General features: G+C 40.1%; 1 protein-coding gene across 1 annotated transcript in view; it reads left to right on the top strand.

The window, feature by feature from the left end:
• col24a1 (collagen type XXIV alpha 1) overlaps positions 1-16,767 on the top strand; it is an 84,559-nt gene that overhangs the window by 16,506 nt on the left and 51,286 nt on the right. The window contains exons 4-7 of the mRNA XM_087830953.1: positions 6,231-6,284; positions 8,172-8,225; positions 13,044-13,097; positions 15,472-15,525. Of these exons, the coding sequence (XP_087687079.1) occupies positions 6,231-6,284; positions 8,172-8,225; positions 13,044-13,097; positions 15,472-15,525 (216 nt within the window). The remainder of the gene's footprint in view (positions 1-6,230; positions 6,285-8,171; positions 8,226-13,043; positions 13,098-15,471; positions 15,526-16,767) is intronic.

Here is a 16,767-nt window from a genome sequence, read left to right on the forward strand (position 1 = left end):
CTGCTCTTATATAACTATCATTAGCTTACAGCTTTAAGTGTTTAAGGTATGTGCTAACTAAAAATAAAGACAAGATGATAGTTTATTAAATTTTAATGAAATTTGCAGATTGTTTCGGTGAAGTTTAATAAACTCCTTGCTATCTAAAATATAACGGGACACTGGAGTATATTCTCGAGCATCTCACACTTCTGATAATCAGTTGTCTGCTTGAGGTTTATTCAGCTGTGTAAAAACTACAACTTTAATCTCAGCCAAACCGATTTACTCAGGAACAAATGAAATACTAAAAAAGCCAAACAATAACATTTTTAAGTTATCTAAGTGACTTATATATATTTAACCTCAGTAGCGAAAGACGGCGGTGGGTTTGAAGCCGGGAGTCCAGTGTTCTCCCCGGCTCTAGTGAGCCTTGCCCCCGGCTAGCTATCGAGCTAGTGGGTAACAGACGTCTCCGAAAACGTCAGAGCACTTTTGAAAATATGTGGTGTCTTGATAAACTGAGCAGATATTTGAGGTTTATACAGTTACATTCTCGCCTGAAAATATGTTAAATGTTTATTTTGTGACACAGAAAGAATAATAAGAGTAATATTAAAACTAAGCAGCTGCTGCCATTGTTAGAAACTGAGCTGGGCCGTGCTATGAATTCTGGGACAGAGCTACTTCGTCTTCTTCGGGGTTTAACGGCAGCTGGCATCCTTGTACATGCAGTGCTGCCATCCTCTGTTTCAGTCTGTTATTACACTCTTAAATCCTACTACTCATTCCTGCATCTTTTGTGATCTTACAAAGCTTCAAATGACGCGTCGACTATTAAATCGGTCGTTGACGTAATCGTGACTAGTCGACTAATCGTGGCAGCCCAACTCTGCTGTTACTAGTGATGGGTCGTTCGCAAACGAAATGGCTCTTAGAGCCGACTCTTTGAAGTGAACGACGCGAGCCGGCTCCTTATTGGGAGCCGTGAGCTTTTTTTTTTTCTTTCTCTCACCCTCTCTCTCGCCCTTTTTTCCGCTAAACTCAGCATGCACGGCCTGTACTTTGCGCTGGGCAGAGGGGGGAGGGGCGTTAGTTACACTCGCAGTAGCACAGGAACAGAGCCAGAGAGAAAGAGAGAGAGGGACAACAACATCACGTTAGAAAGGTATAGTAATCATCCACTATTTTCAGTTGTGGATGATAAAGGATTCAGAAATCATGCAGGCCCATATGACAGAGAATGTGCATCTTCTTTTTGTTTTAATATTTTAATTTATATTTAATTGTGTTGTGGTTTGCAGGGTTTTATGTTGTTTTACGTTAAATTTGTTTAAAAGGAAAAAGCTGAAAATTTAAATAGTTAAAAGTTTAAAATGTAAATAGTTGTTTTTTGTATTATAGGATTCATTTATTACATTTTATGTGGAGTGAATAAATAAAGTATATTTATGGTGGCCCTTAGAGACAAAGCATGTACAAACTCCAAAACACGTAAAAACTCAGAAGCACGTACAAAAGACAACAGAAGTGCTCCAGGATGCTAGGGCGCAGTGTTGAGCTTTTGTTACCTAGTGGCTACACAAGCCAGGAAGTACCAACGACCGGATTTGGTGTGTGGTAGTAACAGGTAAATGATTATTTGAATAAATATGAGTGTTTGTGTATAAATACACAAACAATACACACATGCTTTCAATTGTGTAATTTAAGTCATCTGGGTAGCTCTGTTTTGGAAGTTCAGTAAACGCTAGAAATGTGTTTTGGAGTTTGTATATGCTTTAGAGTTTGTACATGCTTTGTCTCTAGGGGCCATATATAAACATATATAAATAAAACCACTTTTTTTTATATTAGTAATTCCTTTTCTGCATAATTTTATATTATTGTTAATGATTAAATAATTAAAGCAACCAACCTGAAGAGCCGGTTCGGAGCCGAAAGAGCCGGCTCTTTTTAGTGAGCTGAGCCGAAAGAGCCGGATCTCTAAAAAGAGCCGGAAATCCCATCACTAGCTGTTACAGGTCATTTGAAAATGAGACTGTGATTGCCAGTCCTCTGTGAAACAATGAGCTAATATAGTAACATGGAACTCCACAGCACGTGTCGGAAGTTAATGCTGTCTTGACTACTATACTCGGACTTTCATCAGCTTTACACTTCACTTCTCTGTAGAGCTTGGGTGTCATGAGCACGTAACAAAGGCCCTTGCTTTCTGCAACACGTATGGATGTGGGTTGTTGTGCATGGAGTAGGCTATGGATTGCATTGTTTTTGTAGCTCGTTCTGAATTAGGATGTAGCTTTGTTTAGTTAAGTGGGCCACGGACTGGCTGGACTTTGGCTGAGCTAAATCACTGTCAGTTTTGCTACTCCTTTGCCTATGACCTTAAGATGATGTTGCATGAGATAAACCCTTTTATTCTAGTATTCCCAGAATATTTTACTTCTATACGAACGTCCTTGGTCCGGGCTTTGCTAAAAAACATCAACAAAAAACCTTTACTGTATTTTTCGGACTATAAGGCGCACTTAAAATCCTTTAATTTTCTCAAAAATCGACAGTGTGCCTTATAATCCGGTACGCCTTATGTATGAATTCTGGTTATGCTTACTGACCCCAAACCAGTCTTATGTGGTACATGGTGCTCAAAAATCTGCCGAAAAATGTTTTAGTATGACTTTGGTAAGCGATGAAGCTTGATGGATTGTTGGAGCATTACGGCTACCACAGTCAGGAGCCTCGTGGAGTAACCCGGGTCAAACTCAGGTCCCAAAGTCAAATGAACACTGCTGCATCACTGAGAGTTAAAAACTGTCTAAATTCTTTCATGAAATGAAAACAGAATTTATTAAACTTAACAGAGTTAGAAGTTAGCAGGAAGTTATCTCGCTAGTTTCCACCTAAACATGACATTGCATGTTCTGACTGAGAGATTTGTGAAAAAATTTTAACATACAGCTCTGCTATCACTTGGGACATAAATGAAGACAGAAAACTAAACAACAGTGACGTTTGTAGGGTTACTGAAGTTGGACTAGCTGGTATATAATGATGAGCTCCGTGATCCCTAGCGACACAGCTATGTTAGCATAACATAAACACAGTGAAGCTGGAGGATGAACGCTAACTTTTTTCCACTCGATTAAAAATTAACATGAAGGTTCCCAATGGTTAGAGACAAATGCAATCGCATGGCAGGATGCTGTAAACGGACCAAACTTCAGTCAGGAGAACAACTAAGATAATCCATCCACAATACGAGGTTAATCATTAATATACTGCAACAACATGGGAACAGAGCAGTTGCGAGAGAATTCAACATTAATGAATCAATGGTACGGATGTGGAGGAAGCAAGAAGAATGAGTTGAGTAAAGTTTGACTTATCTGACTGTTTTGTTTTGCTTAATGCGCCTTATAATCCAGTGCGCCTACAGTATATGTTTAAATGACAACGTGCTTTTATAATTTCTTTCTGCCCACATCTCTGGTTTGCTAACTTGGCCCCACATGCTAATCGTCACCGGCTGACCTTTCTAGAAAAACAGCACTCAACAGCACCATCTGGTGGTCTGATAAAATGTACACTTTACATTTGTTGCGTGTGTAAGATATTGATATTTGGTGTCTTTATGCTTATACGGTATTGCAATGTAAAACACTGAAATGCTGTTATACTCTTCTGCTTTCATGTGTTTGATTGGCCTGAACAGGTCACTGGTTGTGTCCAATGTCTCTTTATACATTTTTTTTTTGCCTTAGCTATTCCATGTGTTAATATTGAAATATATGAAAGTTGAAATCAAAGCTGATGCTTGGTTTTTGTGTTTATCAGGTCCAGCTTATCCCAAATAGCTCTTAGAAATTAAAAAACAATCCCAAAACAAGAACTCGAGTCTCAGGACATTAAAGGAATCTCACCAAATCTTCATTTATTTTATTTATTCATTTATTATAACTTTATTTATTTAGGAAAAATGACTCTTTGAGATTCAGATTTTCTTTTCTAAGAGTGTCCTGGCCAAGAAAGACAGCAGTATAAACAAAAGACTTGCATAAACTATAACAAAAACATACACAAATGCACATAAAAAATTGTTTTCACTGAAATACAGCCAATAAAAAAATAAAATACAGGACTGGAGTGAAATTCACTCATTTATTTCCTCCTTCCCCTTTGAAAGTAAGTTGCTGTGTGTAAACAACGTACATTGGTTTGTGTAAATCAACTCAACTTTATCGCACGCAGTTAAAAAGAGTTCTTCAAAAGAAGATTCATTTTGCCCTTCAACTTTCAAGAAAATTGACCTTTTCACTGGACACTGTTGAATATTTGACCCCTATCTTGGCAGCACAGATGAAGCCTTTGAATACGGTCATTTTAGTCGATCAGTGCCTCCGTTTCTTTAGGCCCTGTTGTTGTGGTGAAGGCGGTGGTGTGCTCACACTTTCCATGTCTCTGTATGTGGGAGTCTGGAGGAACAAACAGCTGTTTCTTTATTTATGTATCCCTCTCTGCCCATCTACTTCTCTGACAAGAGATGCTCCAGAGTGCCCTAAAAACACTGAACAGTAAACAGTCTTATCATCTAGTTTTGGGAATATTAACATTGTTTTGGGGGAGAGAAGGAAATGATGTACAAGTATTTCTTACATGTGACTCTGACCTTTTCCCAAAACATTTAAATCTTTCTACACAGCTAAACAGAGTGAATTTAGTGCATATGTCTGGCACACAGCCCTGTTAAAAACTAAGTACACCCTTATTGCTTCCATAGATGGAAGGTAGCAGCTAGGTGCTGCTAATCAAATGTGCTCGATTGATCAATTATCAGCAAGTGTGCATCTTTAGCAGAAAAGCAGAGGTTTTGGCAGTCTGCTGGTCTAGAGCTTTCAAGACTGCACAAGACCGTAATTTTCCCCATGTTCTAGCAAATTCACCTCATGGCCAGACCTTGCAATGCTCAGAGAAACTGCAAAAAACCCAAGAGCTACATCTCAGACACCAGAGGTGCCAGTTAGCATGTTAAATTTCACGGTTATAGTATATATCAAAAAGGGCTGAACAAGTACAGCTTGTTTAAGACAAAGTCTCTTATTTCTAAGACAAACATGGCAGCACAGCTGGGGTTTGCAAAGGTGTGTTTGAATAAACCAGAAGAATCCTGGAACAAAGTCCTTTGGACAGAAGAGGCCAAAGTGGAGATGCTTGGCCAAGATTAACAGCGCCACATTTGGTGTGAATCAAACACAGCAAATCAGCACAAACATGTTATACAGACTGTCAGCACGGTGGAGGGGGCGGTGAATGCTGGGGACCTTGCAGTCAAGGATTTGACCTTGAAGGCCTCTGTATGCCAAAGTATTCTAGTCAACTGTCAACTCTGTTTGACAGCTAAAGCCTGAGCCAAACTGGGTCATAACAGCACAATGATGCCAAGCACAGCAGCAAGTCTACAACATAAAGTGCAAAAATGAATGAAGGTACTTCAATGATCCAGTCAAAGCCCAGATTCAGCCTAAGTTGGCAGGTGATATCATGTGGTCATTTGTCAGGTATAGATTTTCTGGTTTCTACTTAAATTTTCTAAAACTCCTTTCCACACATTTGGCTTATAATGTGAAGCATTTGATAAACAGGATGTAAGAGAATTTTGAAAGGGCACGTTTTTTAAAAAATAAATGAACGAACAAATAAATAAATAAAAGAAAAAGCTGGCTCTACATTTGGACTGTATGAGCTCACTAAGTTTCTAACAGAACAAAACCTTGAATGATAAAATATCTGCCCATCATATCCTTAATTACATTTGTTACTTAAGCATGTGCATTCAGTTCTAGTTTATGTTTCCTATTAACTTCTTTAACTTCTTGATTTCTAAGCACAGGCAGGATTTGTTGTTCTGCTTCCATTTTAGCTAATTCAATGCTGTTTAGCCCTGTATATATTGATACGCATATATATGACATATATTGGATGGTGATTAGGAATAGTCTAATCGGAGAACACCGGTGTCTGTCTAATAATGAGAATGTAACTTGCTTTACTTGATCAGGACTTTCTTGATTGGGCTTTTAGATGCAAACATTTGACTCTTTTCTTTAAACTGTGCAGCTCCTACATAAATATGCCTAAACAGTGAACTACATGTTATTGCTTGCCATTAATGCACTGTCTTTCCCCCCCCTCTTCCCTGTCTCTATCTATGTCTCCTTCCTTTCCACCTTTCTGGTTTCTTTCTGGTTTAGGGTCCTCCTGGTCCCCCTGGTTTACCTGGTCCTCCAGGAAAAAGAGGCTCTCGGGTGAGTAATCTCTGCAAAATCACTCCTCATGTGCTTTTCCGCTAGTCACCACCACATCTGCGACCATTGGGAAAGCAGTGCTGACAGACAGTGTTGTGGTTAGTGTGATTAAATCCACTCTGATCTCAAGACTACTTTGTATACATCTGCTAAGGCTGATGATGCAACGCCGCAATCACGCCACAGGCTCTGGAGGCATCTTTTAAACAGAACAAGGCGTGTTTTATTTTTAGTGTCGGACGGAAGGTATAAATAAGTCATAAATAAGAATAACTTCTTCTTCCCATCTTTGCTCGACCATGTGGGGACGCGTTATCATGGCTAATTTAACTGATGGAATGGAAATACCAGCTGCACTTAAAGAAAACATTTAGCATAATTAAGTTGATTACTTGTAGATTTCAGCACCTGCTTCTTAACCACATCAAGCAATGACTCCCGAGTGTCAGCGCCAATGCATTGATTATTAATGGGGTAAAACCATGTTAGTTTATTTAGGCGAGTGGCCCCCTGTGGATATACTTATGTGCCTATGTGTACATGATTTCCTCTCTGAGTTTAGCCACAGTTTTTCAGATGTGACAAAAAGGCAACATGCAACACTCACATACAGGAGTTTATAGTTCCCCAAGATGTTGAAGCATTAGGTCAGATGGCATGATGTTAGTTGCAGCAAAAGATGAGCAAGATTCACAACTATGTCATAGGACTTGGTGCTGTTTTGCCTGAGCCTCAGTTTTGGCATTGCTGTTACGCCAGATGACTGATTCCACTTGAAGGGAAGGTTTTAACTTAAGTCTGCATTTTAACAGCATGAAAAGCATCCTTAAAGAAAGACAGACAGGCTTGTAGACCCTAAGAGGTGGCATTCAGTTAAACATGTCTCTTATTACAGGATTGTAAAACACATGGCTGGTACAGAGCATACTTATCACGCTGTAGGCTAAGTCCGAAAGTCCAAACAGGACGAGGCTTTGGACCATTATGTGTTGGAAAGCTGAGGGCAGCGCACTCTAACTGTGTCTCTGCTGTTTCTGCACAGGATAATGGACTTTGCGGTCCAGAACCGTCCCCCGTCACATGAACTCCTTGACATGACAACATGGGATAACGAATTACAGACATTGCTGATGTTGTTGTCAGTGCTGTTAACTAGTGTGAACTATCATGCCTGCAAGTGCGAGAGGCAGCTCTGGTGTATATGAGTGCTAATGTCATATTAGCACTCAGATGTGTTTGTGCAGAAAGATGATATTGTATCCTATAACAAAGCTGTGCTGGGGGGGGGAAGAGGCGATGATTATCATAGCAGCTTTTGTCTTGATGAGTTGCAATAAGAGAATCTAATGTTTGTGCCATCAGAGAAATTAATTCCATTTGTTCTTTAAGGTGGACCTTAGTTGACAGTATGCACTTTCATTCAGAAGACATTAGGCACAGCACTGAAAAGCTGGAGCTTCTTTTTTTTTAGCTCTTGTTGTAGTGCAGAAAAGCCTGGTAAGCAGCAGGGGTACAGATGTGGAGGAATGCAGTGCATTTATGGTGGATGTGCAAGTGTGCATTTGACTGTGCACATGTAGTGTCATAAAATAAATATATTGTTAGTGCTTATTTAGTGCTTATTGTTACTGTTATTATTGTTACTATTGTTGTTTTTAATATAGTCTAAAAGGGCCGTCTCTGAGTAGAGTCTGAGCCAAGAGTACTGACAGGAAACTGCATGCGTTTGCAGAGCACAGGAGCTGCAGGCAGAAAGTGAAACTAAGTAGAGTGTTTGATTGAAACTTACATTGCTGTGGAACATGTAACTATTCTGAACTCATCTCAAATTGAGCTGTTGACAGCAATGCACAGCAATTTCACATTTCTCTCCTGTGTCTGTTCCAGGGTCCCCCTGGTCCACATGGAAAACCAGGACAGCCTGGACCACCTGGACCCAAGGTGAGCGGTATTCTCCAATAGGAGAAGGAGTGGGGTGTATAAACAGCACTCTGTGAGAGTACAGCACACAGAGTTCTGGCTAGTACACTCTCTATGGGTGTGGAGAACGTCTCCTCACAGCCACAAGGGGCACCACTGAACCCAACACACAGGCTAGGGACGTTGTTCGGTTATACTCTGCTTTCATTAAAAAGATCTAGCCATATGCTTTTAGTCACCTTGTTTTGTAAAGAAGTGGAAAACCCATGGCTAAGTGCTGGTTTGTTTGAAAAGGACTTGTCACATTAGTGGGTTTTGATAACCATGTCATCACTGCTCTAGTAGTTGGGGTGTTCAATCCATTGGCTGTGGCTATGGATAAGGAAATAGTGTGTGATGTAAATTAATCGGAAGCTCAGTGATCGGATTTTGCTGTTTTAGCCGACTTTTCAAAATGTACTTTAGGAAACTACTGAAACGAGGAATTGGCTTTAATGTACCATCAGTGCATGTGGGTTATTGTATAAAATGCGTTGAGAAGACAGTTGTACCAAAAAACTGTATAAATACACTCAACCCGCCATGTTTTTTTTAAAAATTCTTATTGGCAGTAGATCTAATCATGCTATTCATCAGTGCGGCGTCCTGATTTCATGCTGTCTTCTCCTGACAAGGCCACACACAGCGTTTCATGACATAATGGCTAGTTCAGTTGGAGGCATGTCAAGAGTTTGTTTTTAAAGGATAGTTGTACACAGTTGTTAGAGTCTGCACTTTGCGTCCTTGAACATTAAATCAATCAAGCACATCAGCAGTGATGTCACTAAGTGGCTTAGTTATCTGAGAAATCCCGCAAACTTATGGAAATTTACTCTTCTGTCGTTAAAGTTTTTACTATATAGCAAATGGCATCAATTATAGCGACTGACGTGCTGTTCCCTGAAGAGAAGAGAGTGTGTGCAAGAGGAATTAAGCACAGCCAGATGTAGGCAAGCATGATAATAGCAGGCCTGTATATTGACACCGTGCACCAGGAGGAGACAAAGGTGGTTGTTTGTTTAAATGATACCCTTAGCTTAGATCCTTATTACCTTGGCTTTAACCACAGGGCATAATTGTGCCAGTCCTGGCTCATTAACCATAGCACTGATTTCATATAAAAAGGGGGAAAAAAATCCAACAGAAAGCGTCACTGCTAAGCTTTTTCCCCAGCCAAGGACCAGAAACATCGGTAAGGCTGAGCGAGAATGTGGGCAGCGCCATGCAGATGTTTGTGGTGGCTGTATTCCTTACTGTCTACCCACAGAGTGGCTGCCAAGACCAAGCAATCAATCAACAAACACTCCCGCTACAGGAGTCAAGCGAAGCATGAGTGGTTGTCCTACTCTTCCCTCTTCATTGCTGATTGCTAAACTTTCCGACAAGCGAATGCCTCTTCACTTTCTTAGTACACGGAGAGAAGAATTATATTTATGAGACTACCAAATGTTGTTTTTCTTCCTTGATTGTTGAAACAGCACAGAGAGGTGGATTTATTCTGAATCACCTCTGACCTTGCTGAGACGCTGAGATTTGGCTAAATTCCACTGATCAGCTATTATGCAACAGCAGGCCACCTGCCGGCTTTCTGTTCTATCAGCGTTTACTCCCACACTCATGTGGAAAAATAAAAGAGTATCTAATACCACAGTGACCGGTCAGTGAGTCATTCTCAGCCCTGAAACCCTTTGCGGAGGCAGGGAAGCGACTGAGAACCTCTTTGTCTCAGTTTTGGAAAACATCTCTTGTTGAAATGTGTTTTGTTTCTAGGACACTGGGAATATGGTTACTGACGCTGAGCCAATCTTACATTTTTGAAGCCTAATCTGAAATGTTATAAAGATAAGCCCTTAACCTGAAAGAGCCTGTCAGGCTGTCGACTTCATGCTCAGCCGACTGTTTTTTAAACAGGAAGGAACTGGTTTTATGATATGGCGGGATTTCTGTTCTCTCACTCGCTTAGCCTTTGTATGCCTCATTGGGTGTCAGTCAAAACTATGGAAATATGATGCTTAAAAACACAGGCAGGTAATCGTTATTTGCAGTGAGTGTAGACGGATAAGAAAAATGTGAAAAATGGGATTTACCAAAACCTTTAAATCAGGGGTAGGCAACTCCAGGCCTCGAGGGCCGGTGTCCTGCAGGTTTTAGATTGCACCCTGGGTTAACACACCTGAATCAAATGATTAGTTCATTACCAGGCCTCTGGAGAACTTCAGAAATGCTGAGGAGTCATTTAGCCCTTTAAATCAGCTGTGATGGATCATGGACACATCTAAAACCTGCAGGACACCGGCACTCGAGGCCTGGAGTTGCCTACCCCTGGTTTAAATGATCTTCTTTTCCTTCTGAACCAAGTTGTGATGAGTGGCACAACCATCCTTTATGTGGCACTCATCAGTCTATTATTAGCAAACAACGAATACCAGTCACATTTAAACAGGTTACTTATGCAAAGAGAAGACTAAAATAAAGATATCATGCGTACAGAAGGGAATTCACAAACTGATTTAGAAAAGGCAAATGGACAGGTACTTATGCAGTTGTGGTAAAAAGTTTACATAAAACGATCGTGGGAATGAATGTTGTGGTGATTTGGGGCTTTTAGTGTTTGTTTGGGTTTTTTTAACCGTTCTTTGTCCAGGGTGGAATGACTGCAAAATCTTGAAAGTCTGGAAAAAGAAATTGCTGCTAAAGTTTGAATTTATTTTGGATTTCCTGTAAAAAGTATTTAGAGGCACCCCCACTATTATTGGATTAAATGTGCCTTAGCAAGTTGCAGATCAACTAGATGCTTTTTGTAGCCATTAAGAAGCTCGTGGCATAATCCTGGCTGGATATTTGACCATGTCTCTTGGCTCGGTAGAGTTTGTTTACAATAGTTGGTTTTGTGGCACAGACTTGCTTTTAAGCACAGTCTACAAATGTTCAATAAGGCTGAGACCAGGGCTGTAGAAAGGCCGTTCGACTGTGGACAAATCGCTCAAAGTTTGTGTCATTTGACCCTAAAACATTTCTCTGGTTAATATCTAGCTTCTCCATGTGGGCAGCAGCAAGTTTCAGTCACGCTTGAAGACATCAGTCGCCTTTCAGTCTATTGTGATGTAAAACTCACTTCACTGTGGACAGTGACACTGGTGTTCCAGGAGTTTCCATTCATGGCAGGGCTCAGGATACCCTGGGAAGTTTTACTTGTGTACAATTGTTTGATCTTGGAATCTGCAGTTTTTTAGAGATACCGCCAATAAGTTTCTGGATTGGCCTTCCTGACACCCATTTCTGGTTGTTTATGTTTGTAGGTTTCCAGTCATTGGAATAATCACACAATGTAATCAAACAGGTTCAATTCAGAGTCAGTTTTTTTTACATTTAGTTCCTCCTCTTACTCTCCGGTATAGTTCAGTTGTAGAAACATTCCTCAATGTGATCTATGACATAAAAATAAATAATGCAAAGAATGGAAAATTGTGACGTTAGAATGAAGCAACATTCCCTTTGTGTAGTTGGAAGCATTTTTTGTGCCTGTCTGTTCACCTCCACATTTCAGTACATTTGTCTCTTCCCATGTGTAGAAGATACAAGAGTGAAAGTGAAAGTTAAAAAATAGGGTCTGTCACGTGTGTTCAGCTCATCATGCATGTAAAACACATTTATTAAACTGTCACAAAATATATTTGACTCACTCGTTTTCTTAGTATCCAAACCCAAATATTTTTTACAGTGTGTTCCCCCTGCTTTGCAGGAATGGCTAACTGTTCCTCATCAGGACACTTTAGTGTTGACAACAGCAAGTTGGAATGTCAGATTAAGTATTGGCACTAAAATTATGTGACAGTCTACTGGCATTGCATCTTTAAGGCTGTCTGCTGTCTGGAGAATATTATTTTTAGTTGAATCACAACAGAAAAGATGTTCTGACGTCAATCTATTTCATACTGGGGAGGAAAGGCGTGAGACCTCTGGCTGTTAAAGAGCAATATTGCTGTTCTCTGGAAATCCCTGCTTTGCTCCAGCTGCGTGTTTGGAGTCAACTGTTTCTTTCACTTTAATAACCAACTAAGTAAAACAGACTAAGAGCTACAGTATGTTTCGTCTTCATTAAACCCATAAAAGGTGATGCTTGTCTATTACACAGATATGTCTGTAAGTTTTTGAAAGTTGCCTCTTTACACTGCTGCAGCAGATTATAAATAAAACAATCAAGATGTCAAATTACTTATGGACCCGGCTGAAGGTTAAAGCCTCTGACTGTCATCCTACACCAGATGGCTTTGAATTTGGTATGCTTTGCTTTTTCATACCATACAAAATGCTGCATGCAGACCAATAAAAAAAGGTGGTAATCAGCTCCTTCCTTCCTTCCTGCCTTCAGCTGATTTTCAGTTTTTAGGATCTAAAATTACTTCTAAATTTCCCAGAATGTATCTAATGAGTCATTTTTTGTTATAAGCCTTTGCAGATGTCTTTTATGTGAGATGAGCATCAACTTCAGCATCAGACTCACTCCTTTACCCCCATTATTGTTTTTCTGGTTGCCACCACCTAGCCTTTTGCTGACAGCTATTTTAAGGGTTCACGTACATTTTTATACACATACAGTGTAAATCAGGTAATCAAGCACTGAAGCCTGCATGTTATGCATGCTTTATTCTGCATACTTATTTTTGGACCTCTCAAAATCAGAATCTTTATGTATACTATTTTTGAGGTGTGGTTATATCTGGATGTGCGTGTCAGCAATAGATTATAAATGCACTGAGTGCCTGACATTCTGACCTTGTGACCCTGTTTCTGTTCTAGGGTTCAAAGGGAGACCCTGGGCTGTCTCCAGGTCAGGCTCCACCAGGAGAGAAGGTGAGGAATCTGCCACTGGTCTCTGTGTCCGGCTCTCTGTCCCTCTGCTCTGTGCTATGTTTGTCTCATGACCTCATGAGTCGTCACCCCCACCATTTCACTTACTGGCAGCTTTTGGTTTATGATGTGGGATTCTTTTTTTTTTTTTTTTTTTCTCAATGTTGTGAAATGATCCCAAAACGTTGACACAGTTCATACAGTAGAGTGAGTACTAAAGATTATTCAGCAAGCCCGTGACAAGTCACAAAATACTAAACAGTTTTCATTCATGATGATGAAAAACAGATTTTTCATTTAATTTTACGAGGCGTTTTCAGCATAAATTCGTTTTCAAGTACTGCAACAATGACTATGGTTTTCTTTATCCCAATGAATTCATTCTACATTGACTTTAAAGCTTTTTTTTTTATGCATTTCTGAGTCATTTTATTGTCACGGATTTGTCTGACATCATCACGGCTGGCATTTGCTTAGTCTATCATCACTTCTGTCTCATTTTCTTCTTCAAACATGATTACAGTAATGATATTCCTGAGAAGCACTGCTACATTTTTTGAAGTGATTAAGATCCAAACATATCCGTCTTCCCTCAAGTTTAAGGAGCTTTGCATAGCAAAGCATCATAGCTCTCTTTAAATCCTCGCTGGGGTAAACAGATTAATGTGAAGTTTCAGTTAAGACCAAAACTGTAGGGTTCGTCCAGTATTACTTTCAAGTTCATTCTTTGTGCAGTGCTGTTATCACTCTTGTACCTCCATGAGCCTTAAAAGATGTGTGCAGCTGCGAGTGTTGTTTCACACTGTTCAAAATTGAGTCAACAAAAGAAAGGAATGCTGGGAGTATTTAAAACACTGAGGAAACATTTTGGAAATAGCAAGGAAGTGTTTTTGTTGCCCAGATGCAAATTTAGGGTTAGCAGCACTGGGGTAGAGTCCATCTATGGGCATCTTGACAGTTTGGTGAACATGAAAGTGAAGAAATGTTGCAACAGGCTAGTCCATTTCGCAGAAACCTCATTGAATCAATTCATAATGATACTCATTAGTCTGTATGGCCTTGGATGTTGGTATTCATTCTCCTAATGACATGATGGATGGTTTCCTGGGGATCTCCTCCCTGATCTGCATCAGGGCATCACTGAGCTCCTGACAGTCTGAGGTGGAACATGGCGGCTTTGGATGGACTAAAACATAATGTCCCAGAGATGTTCTGTTGGATGTAGGTTAGGTGAGGCCAGGAACTGTCTGCATACTCTCACTAGATGAGGCTGAGCGTTGTTGTGTACCAGGAGGAAACCATGGGACGTCTCCACGCTAGCACAAGGCTAACACAGAGACACAGACAATCATTCACACCTACAGTCAGTGTAGGATTGCCTGTTAACATAACCCATGCATGTCTTTGGACCATGAGAAACTGAAGCACCTGAAGAGAAGAAAACATTCAAATTGCGCACAGAAAGGTCACTGCACTACCATGCACTGTGATTATAAAAAAATCGGGGTGTTATAATGAGAAAAAATGCTGGTTAAAATCTGTTAGCCAAGTTAATTTCTCATATGCACGCTCAACTTACCTTTATTTTGTTTTTTTGGGGTTTTAAAATCAAAATAAGAATATTTTGATCTCCTCTATATCATTAAATCTGAATTTTCACTGTGTGGGCTTTTCATGTAAAAGTGATGGCGAATTAATAAACAGATGCTTCAGTCCTTTACTAATAATGTTTAGCAAGAAACAACTCAGCTGTCCAAATGATGAATCACAGTGTAATTTCCTCGTTTACTTTGCGCTTCTACCTCTTTTTGTGCATGTGTAAGTCAAGTGTGCAGTATCGTAACTGAACTCAAGCAAGTGTAAGCTGAGTCTTCTCTGAGTGAGCACAGGATTAAACCAAAAATGCTGCTCCCCTCTAAGATGGCCAAGCTCTTGTCAACAAGACACAGTCAGATCCATGACAGCGACAGAAATAACAGATTTAACAAGTGGCAGCTGAGGTAGCACACAGCGGGATTAGCCGGCCACAGCCACAACAGGATGGACGCGAACAGGCAATATAAGATCCTTTTTATGAGCCAGAACTCTATTCTGAGATGTGAGGAGAGCGATCATGTTTACGTTGGTGTTAACTGATGCCTAATTTTATATCTAACTGGTCAAGCACTGCCTATTTTGCTTGCTCTGGACGCCCACATTTCTCATTTTAACCAGAAAAGCTATTTCCTTTTTCAAATATTGCATCACATTCATGAAATATTCACTGGTGTAATGCTTTTATGAAGCTTTAGTATTGAGTTAAACAATATTTCATTTATGGCATTTAATAATGACTGTGCATGTGTTGTACTGCTTTCTTTTTCCTTTGTTTTATTAGGGTGACAGAGGACCTCCAGGTCGTCCTGGACCCAATGGATTTCCAGGCTTACTGGTAACATTTATTCTATAAAACTGCTTGTGAGATGAGAGCATAAAAGACTTTCAATCTGTGAAAAAGTACATGTTTATGTACTGTACAATGTCATTTTCTTGTTTTATAATTCTTTAAAAAAAATCACTGGGAGCACAACTTTTATCTTACTTTTACCATTTACTGTTTCCTTTTAATCCTTTGTATTGAGGTGAATCAGTGTGGCATCGCTGCTGCCACAGTTCTCTGTCTACAGTCTGTGTGTCTTTGTATTTTCATTATAATCTAACAGAAAGAAATATATGAGTCCATCTTTTCTTGCTCATTTTCCCCTCCTATATCTTTACCTTACCATGTGAGGTCGATCCTGTTTCTTCCTCTCTGTCTCAGTCAGAGCTTGAAGCTGACTGTTAGGACGTAGTGCTGCTTTGCTCAAAGCTAAACCTGGCTTTTACGGTTTAAGAGGAAAATCTGAAAATCTGGAAGAGGAAAACCACCTTTCCCTGGACCGTGGGATCAATAGCATGGTCAATATTCCATTCCATTTCAATTCAATTCAATTCAGTTGTATTTATACGGTGCCAAATCACAACAACAGTCGCCTCAAGGCGCTTTATATTGTAAGGTAGACCCTACAATAATACATTCAGAGAAAAAAACCCAACAATCATATGACCCCCTATGAGCAAGCACTTTGGCGACAGTGGGAAGGAAAAACTCCCTTTTAACAGGAAGAAACCTCCAGCAGAACCAGGCTCAGGGAGGGGCGGGGCCATCTGCTGCGACCGGTTGGGGTGAGAGAAGGAAGACAGGATAAAGACATGCTGTGGAAGAGAGACAGAGGTTAATAACAAGTATGATTCAATACAGAGAGGTCTATTAACACATGTTGAGTAAGAAAGATGACAGAAAAGGAAATGCTCAGTGCATCATGGGAATCCCCCAGCAGTCTACACCTATTGCAGCATAACTAAGGGAGGATTCAAGGTCACCTGATCCAGCTCTAACTATATACTTTACCAAAAAGGAAAGTTTGAAGCCTAATCTTAAAAGTAGAGATAGTGTCTGTCTGCCGAATCCAAACTGGAAGCTGGATTCTAGGAACAACAAGTAAGCCTGCAGTGCGAGAGCGAAGTGTTCTAATGGGGTGATATGGTGCTGCCTTGGGTACCAGACATCCACTGTCATGCCATGCTTTAAAACAGAGAATTTCATAGATGCAGTGACGGGTAAAATGAAAAGCATTATTGATACATAATTATC

The sequence above is a fragment of the Neolamprologus brichardi genome, chromosome 17 (genome assembly GCF_056152115.1).
Source record: "Neolamprologus brichardi isolate AB-2024 chromosome 17, ASM5615211v1, whole genome shotgun sequence".
NCBI lineage: Eukaryota > Metazoa > Chordata > Actinopteri > Cichliformes > Cichlidae > Neolamprologus > Neolamprologus brichardi.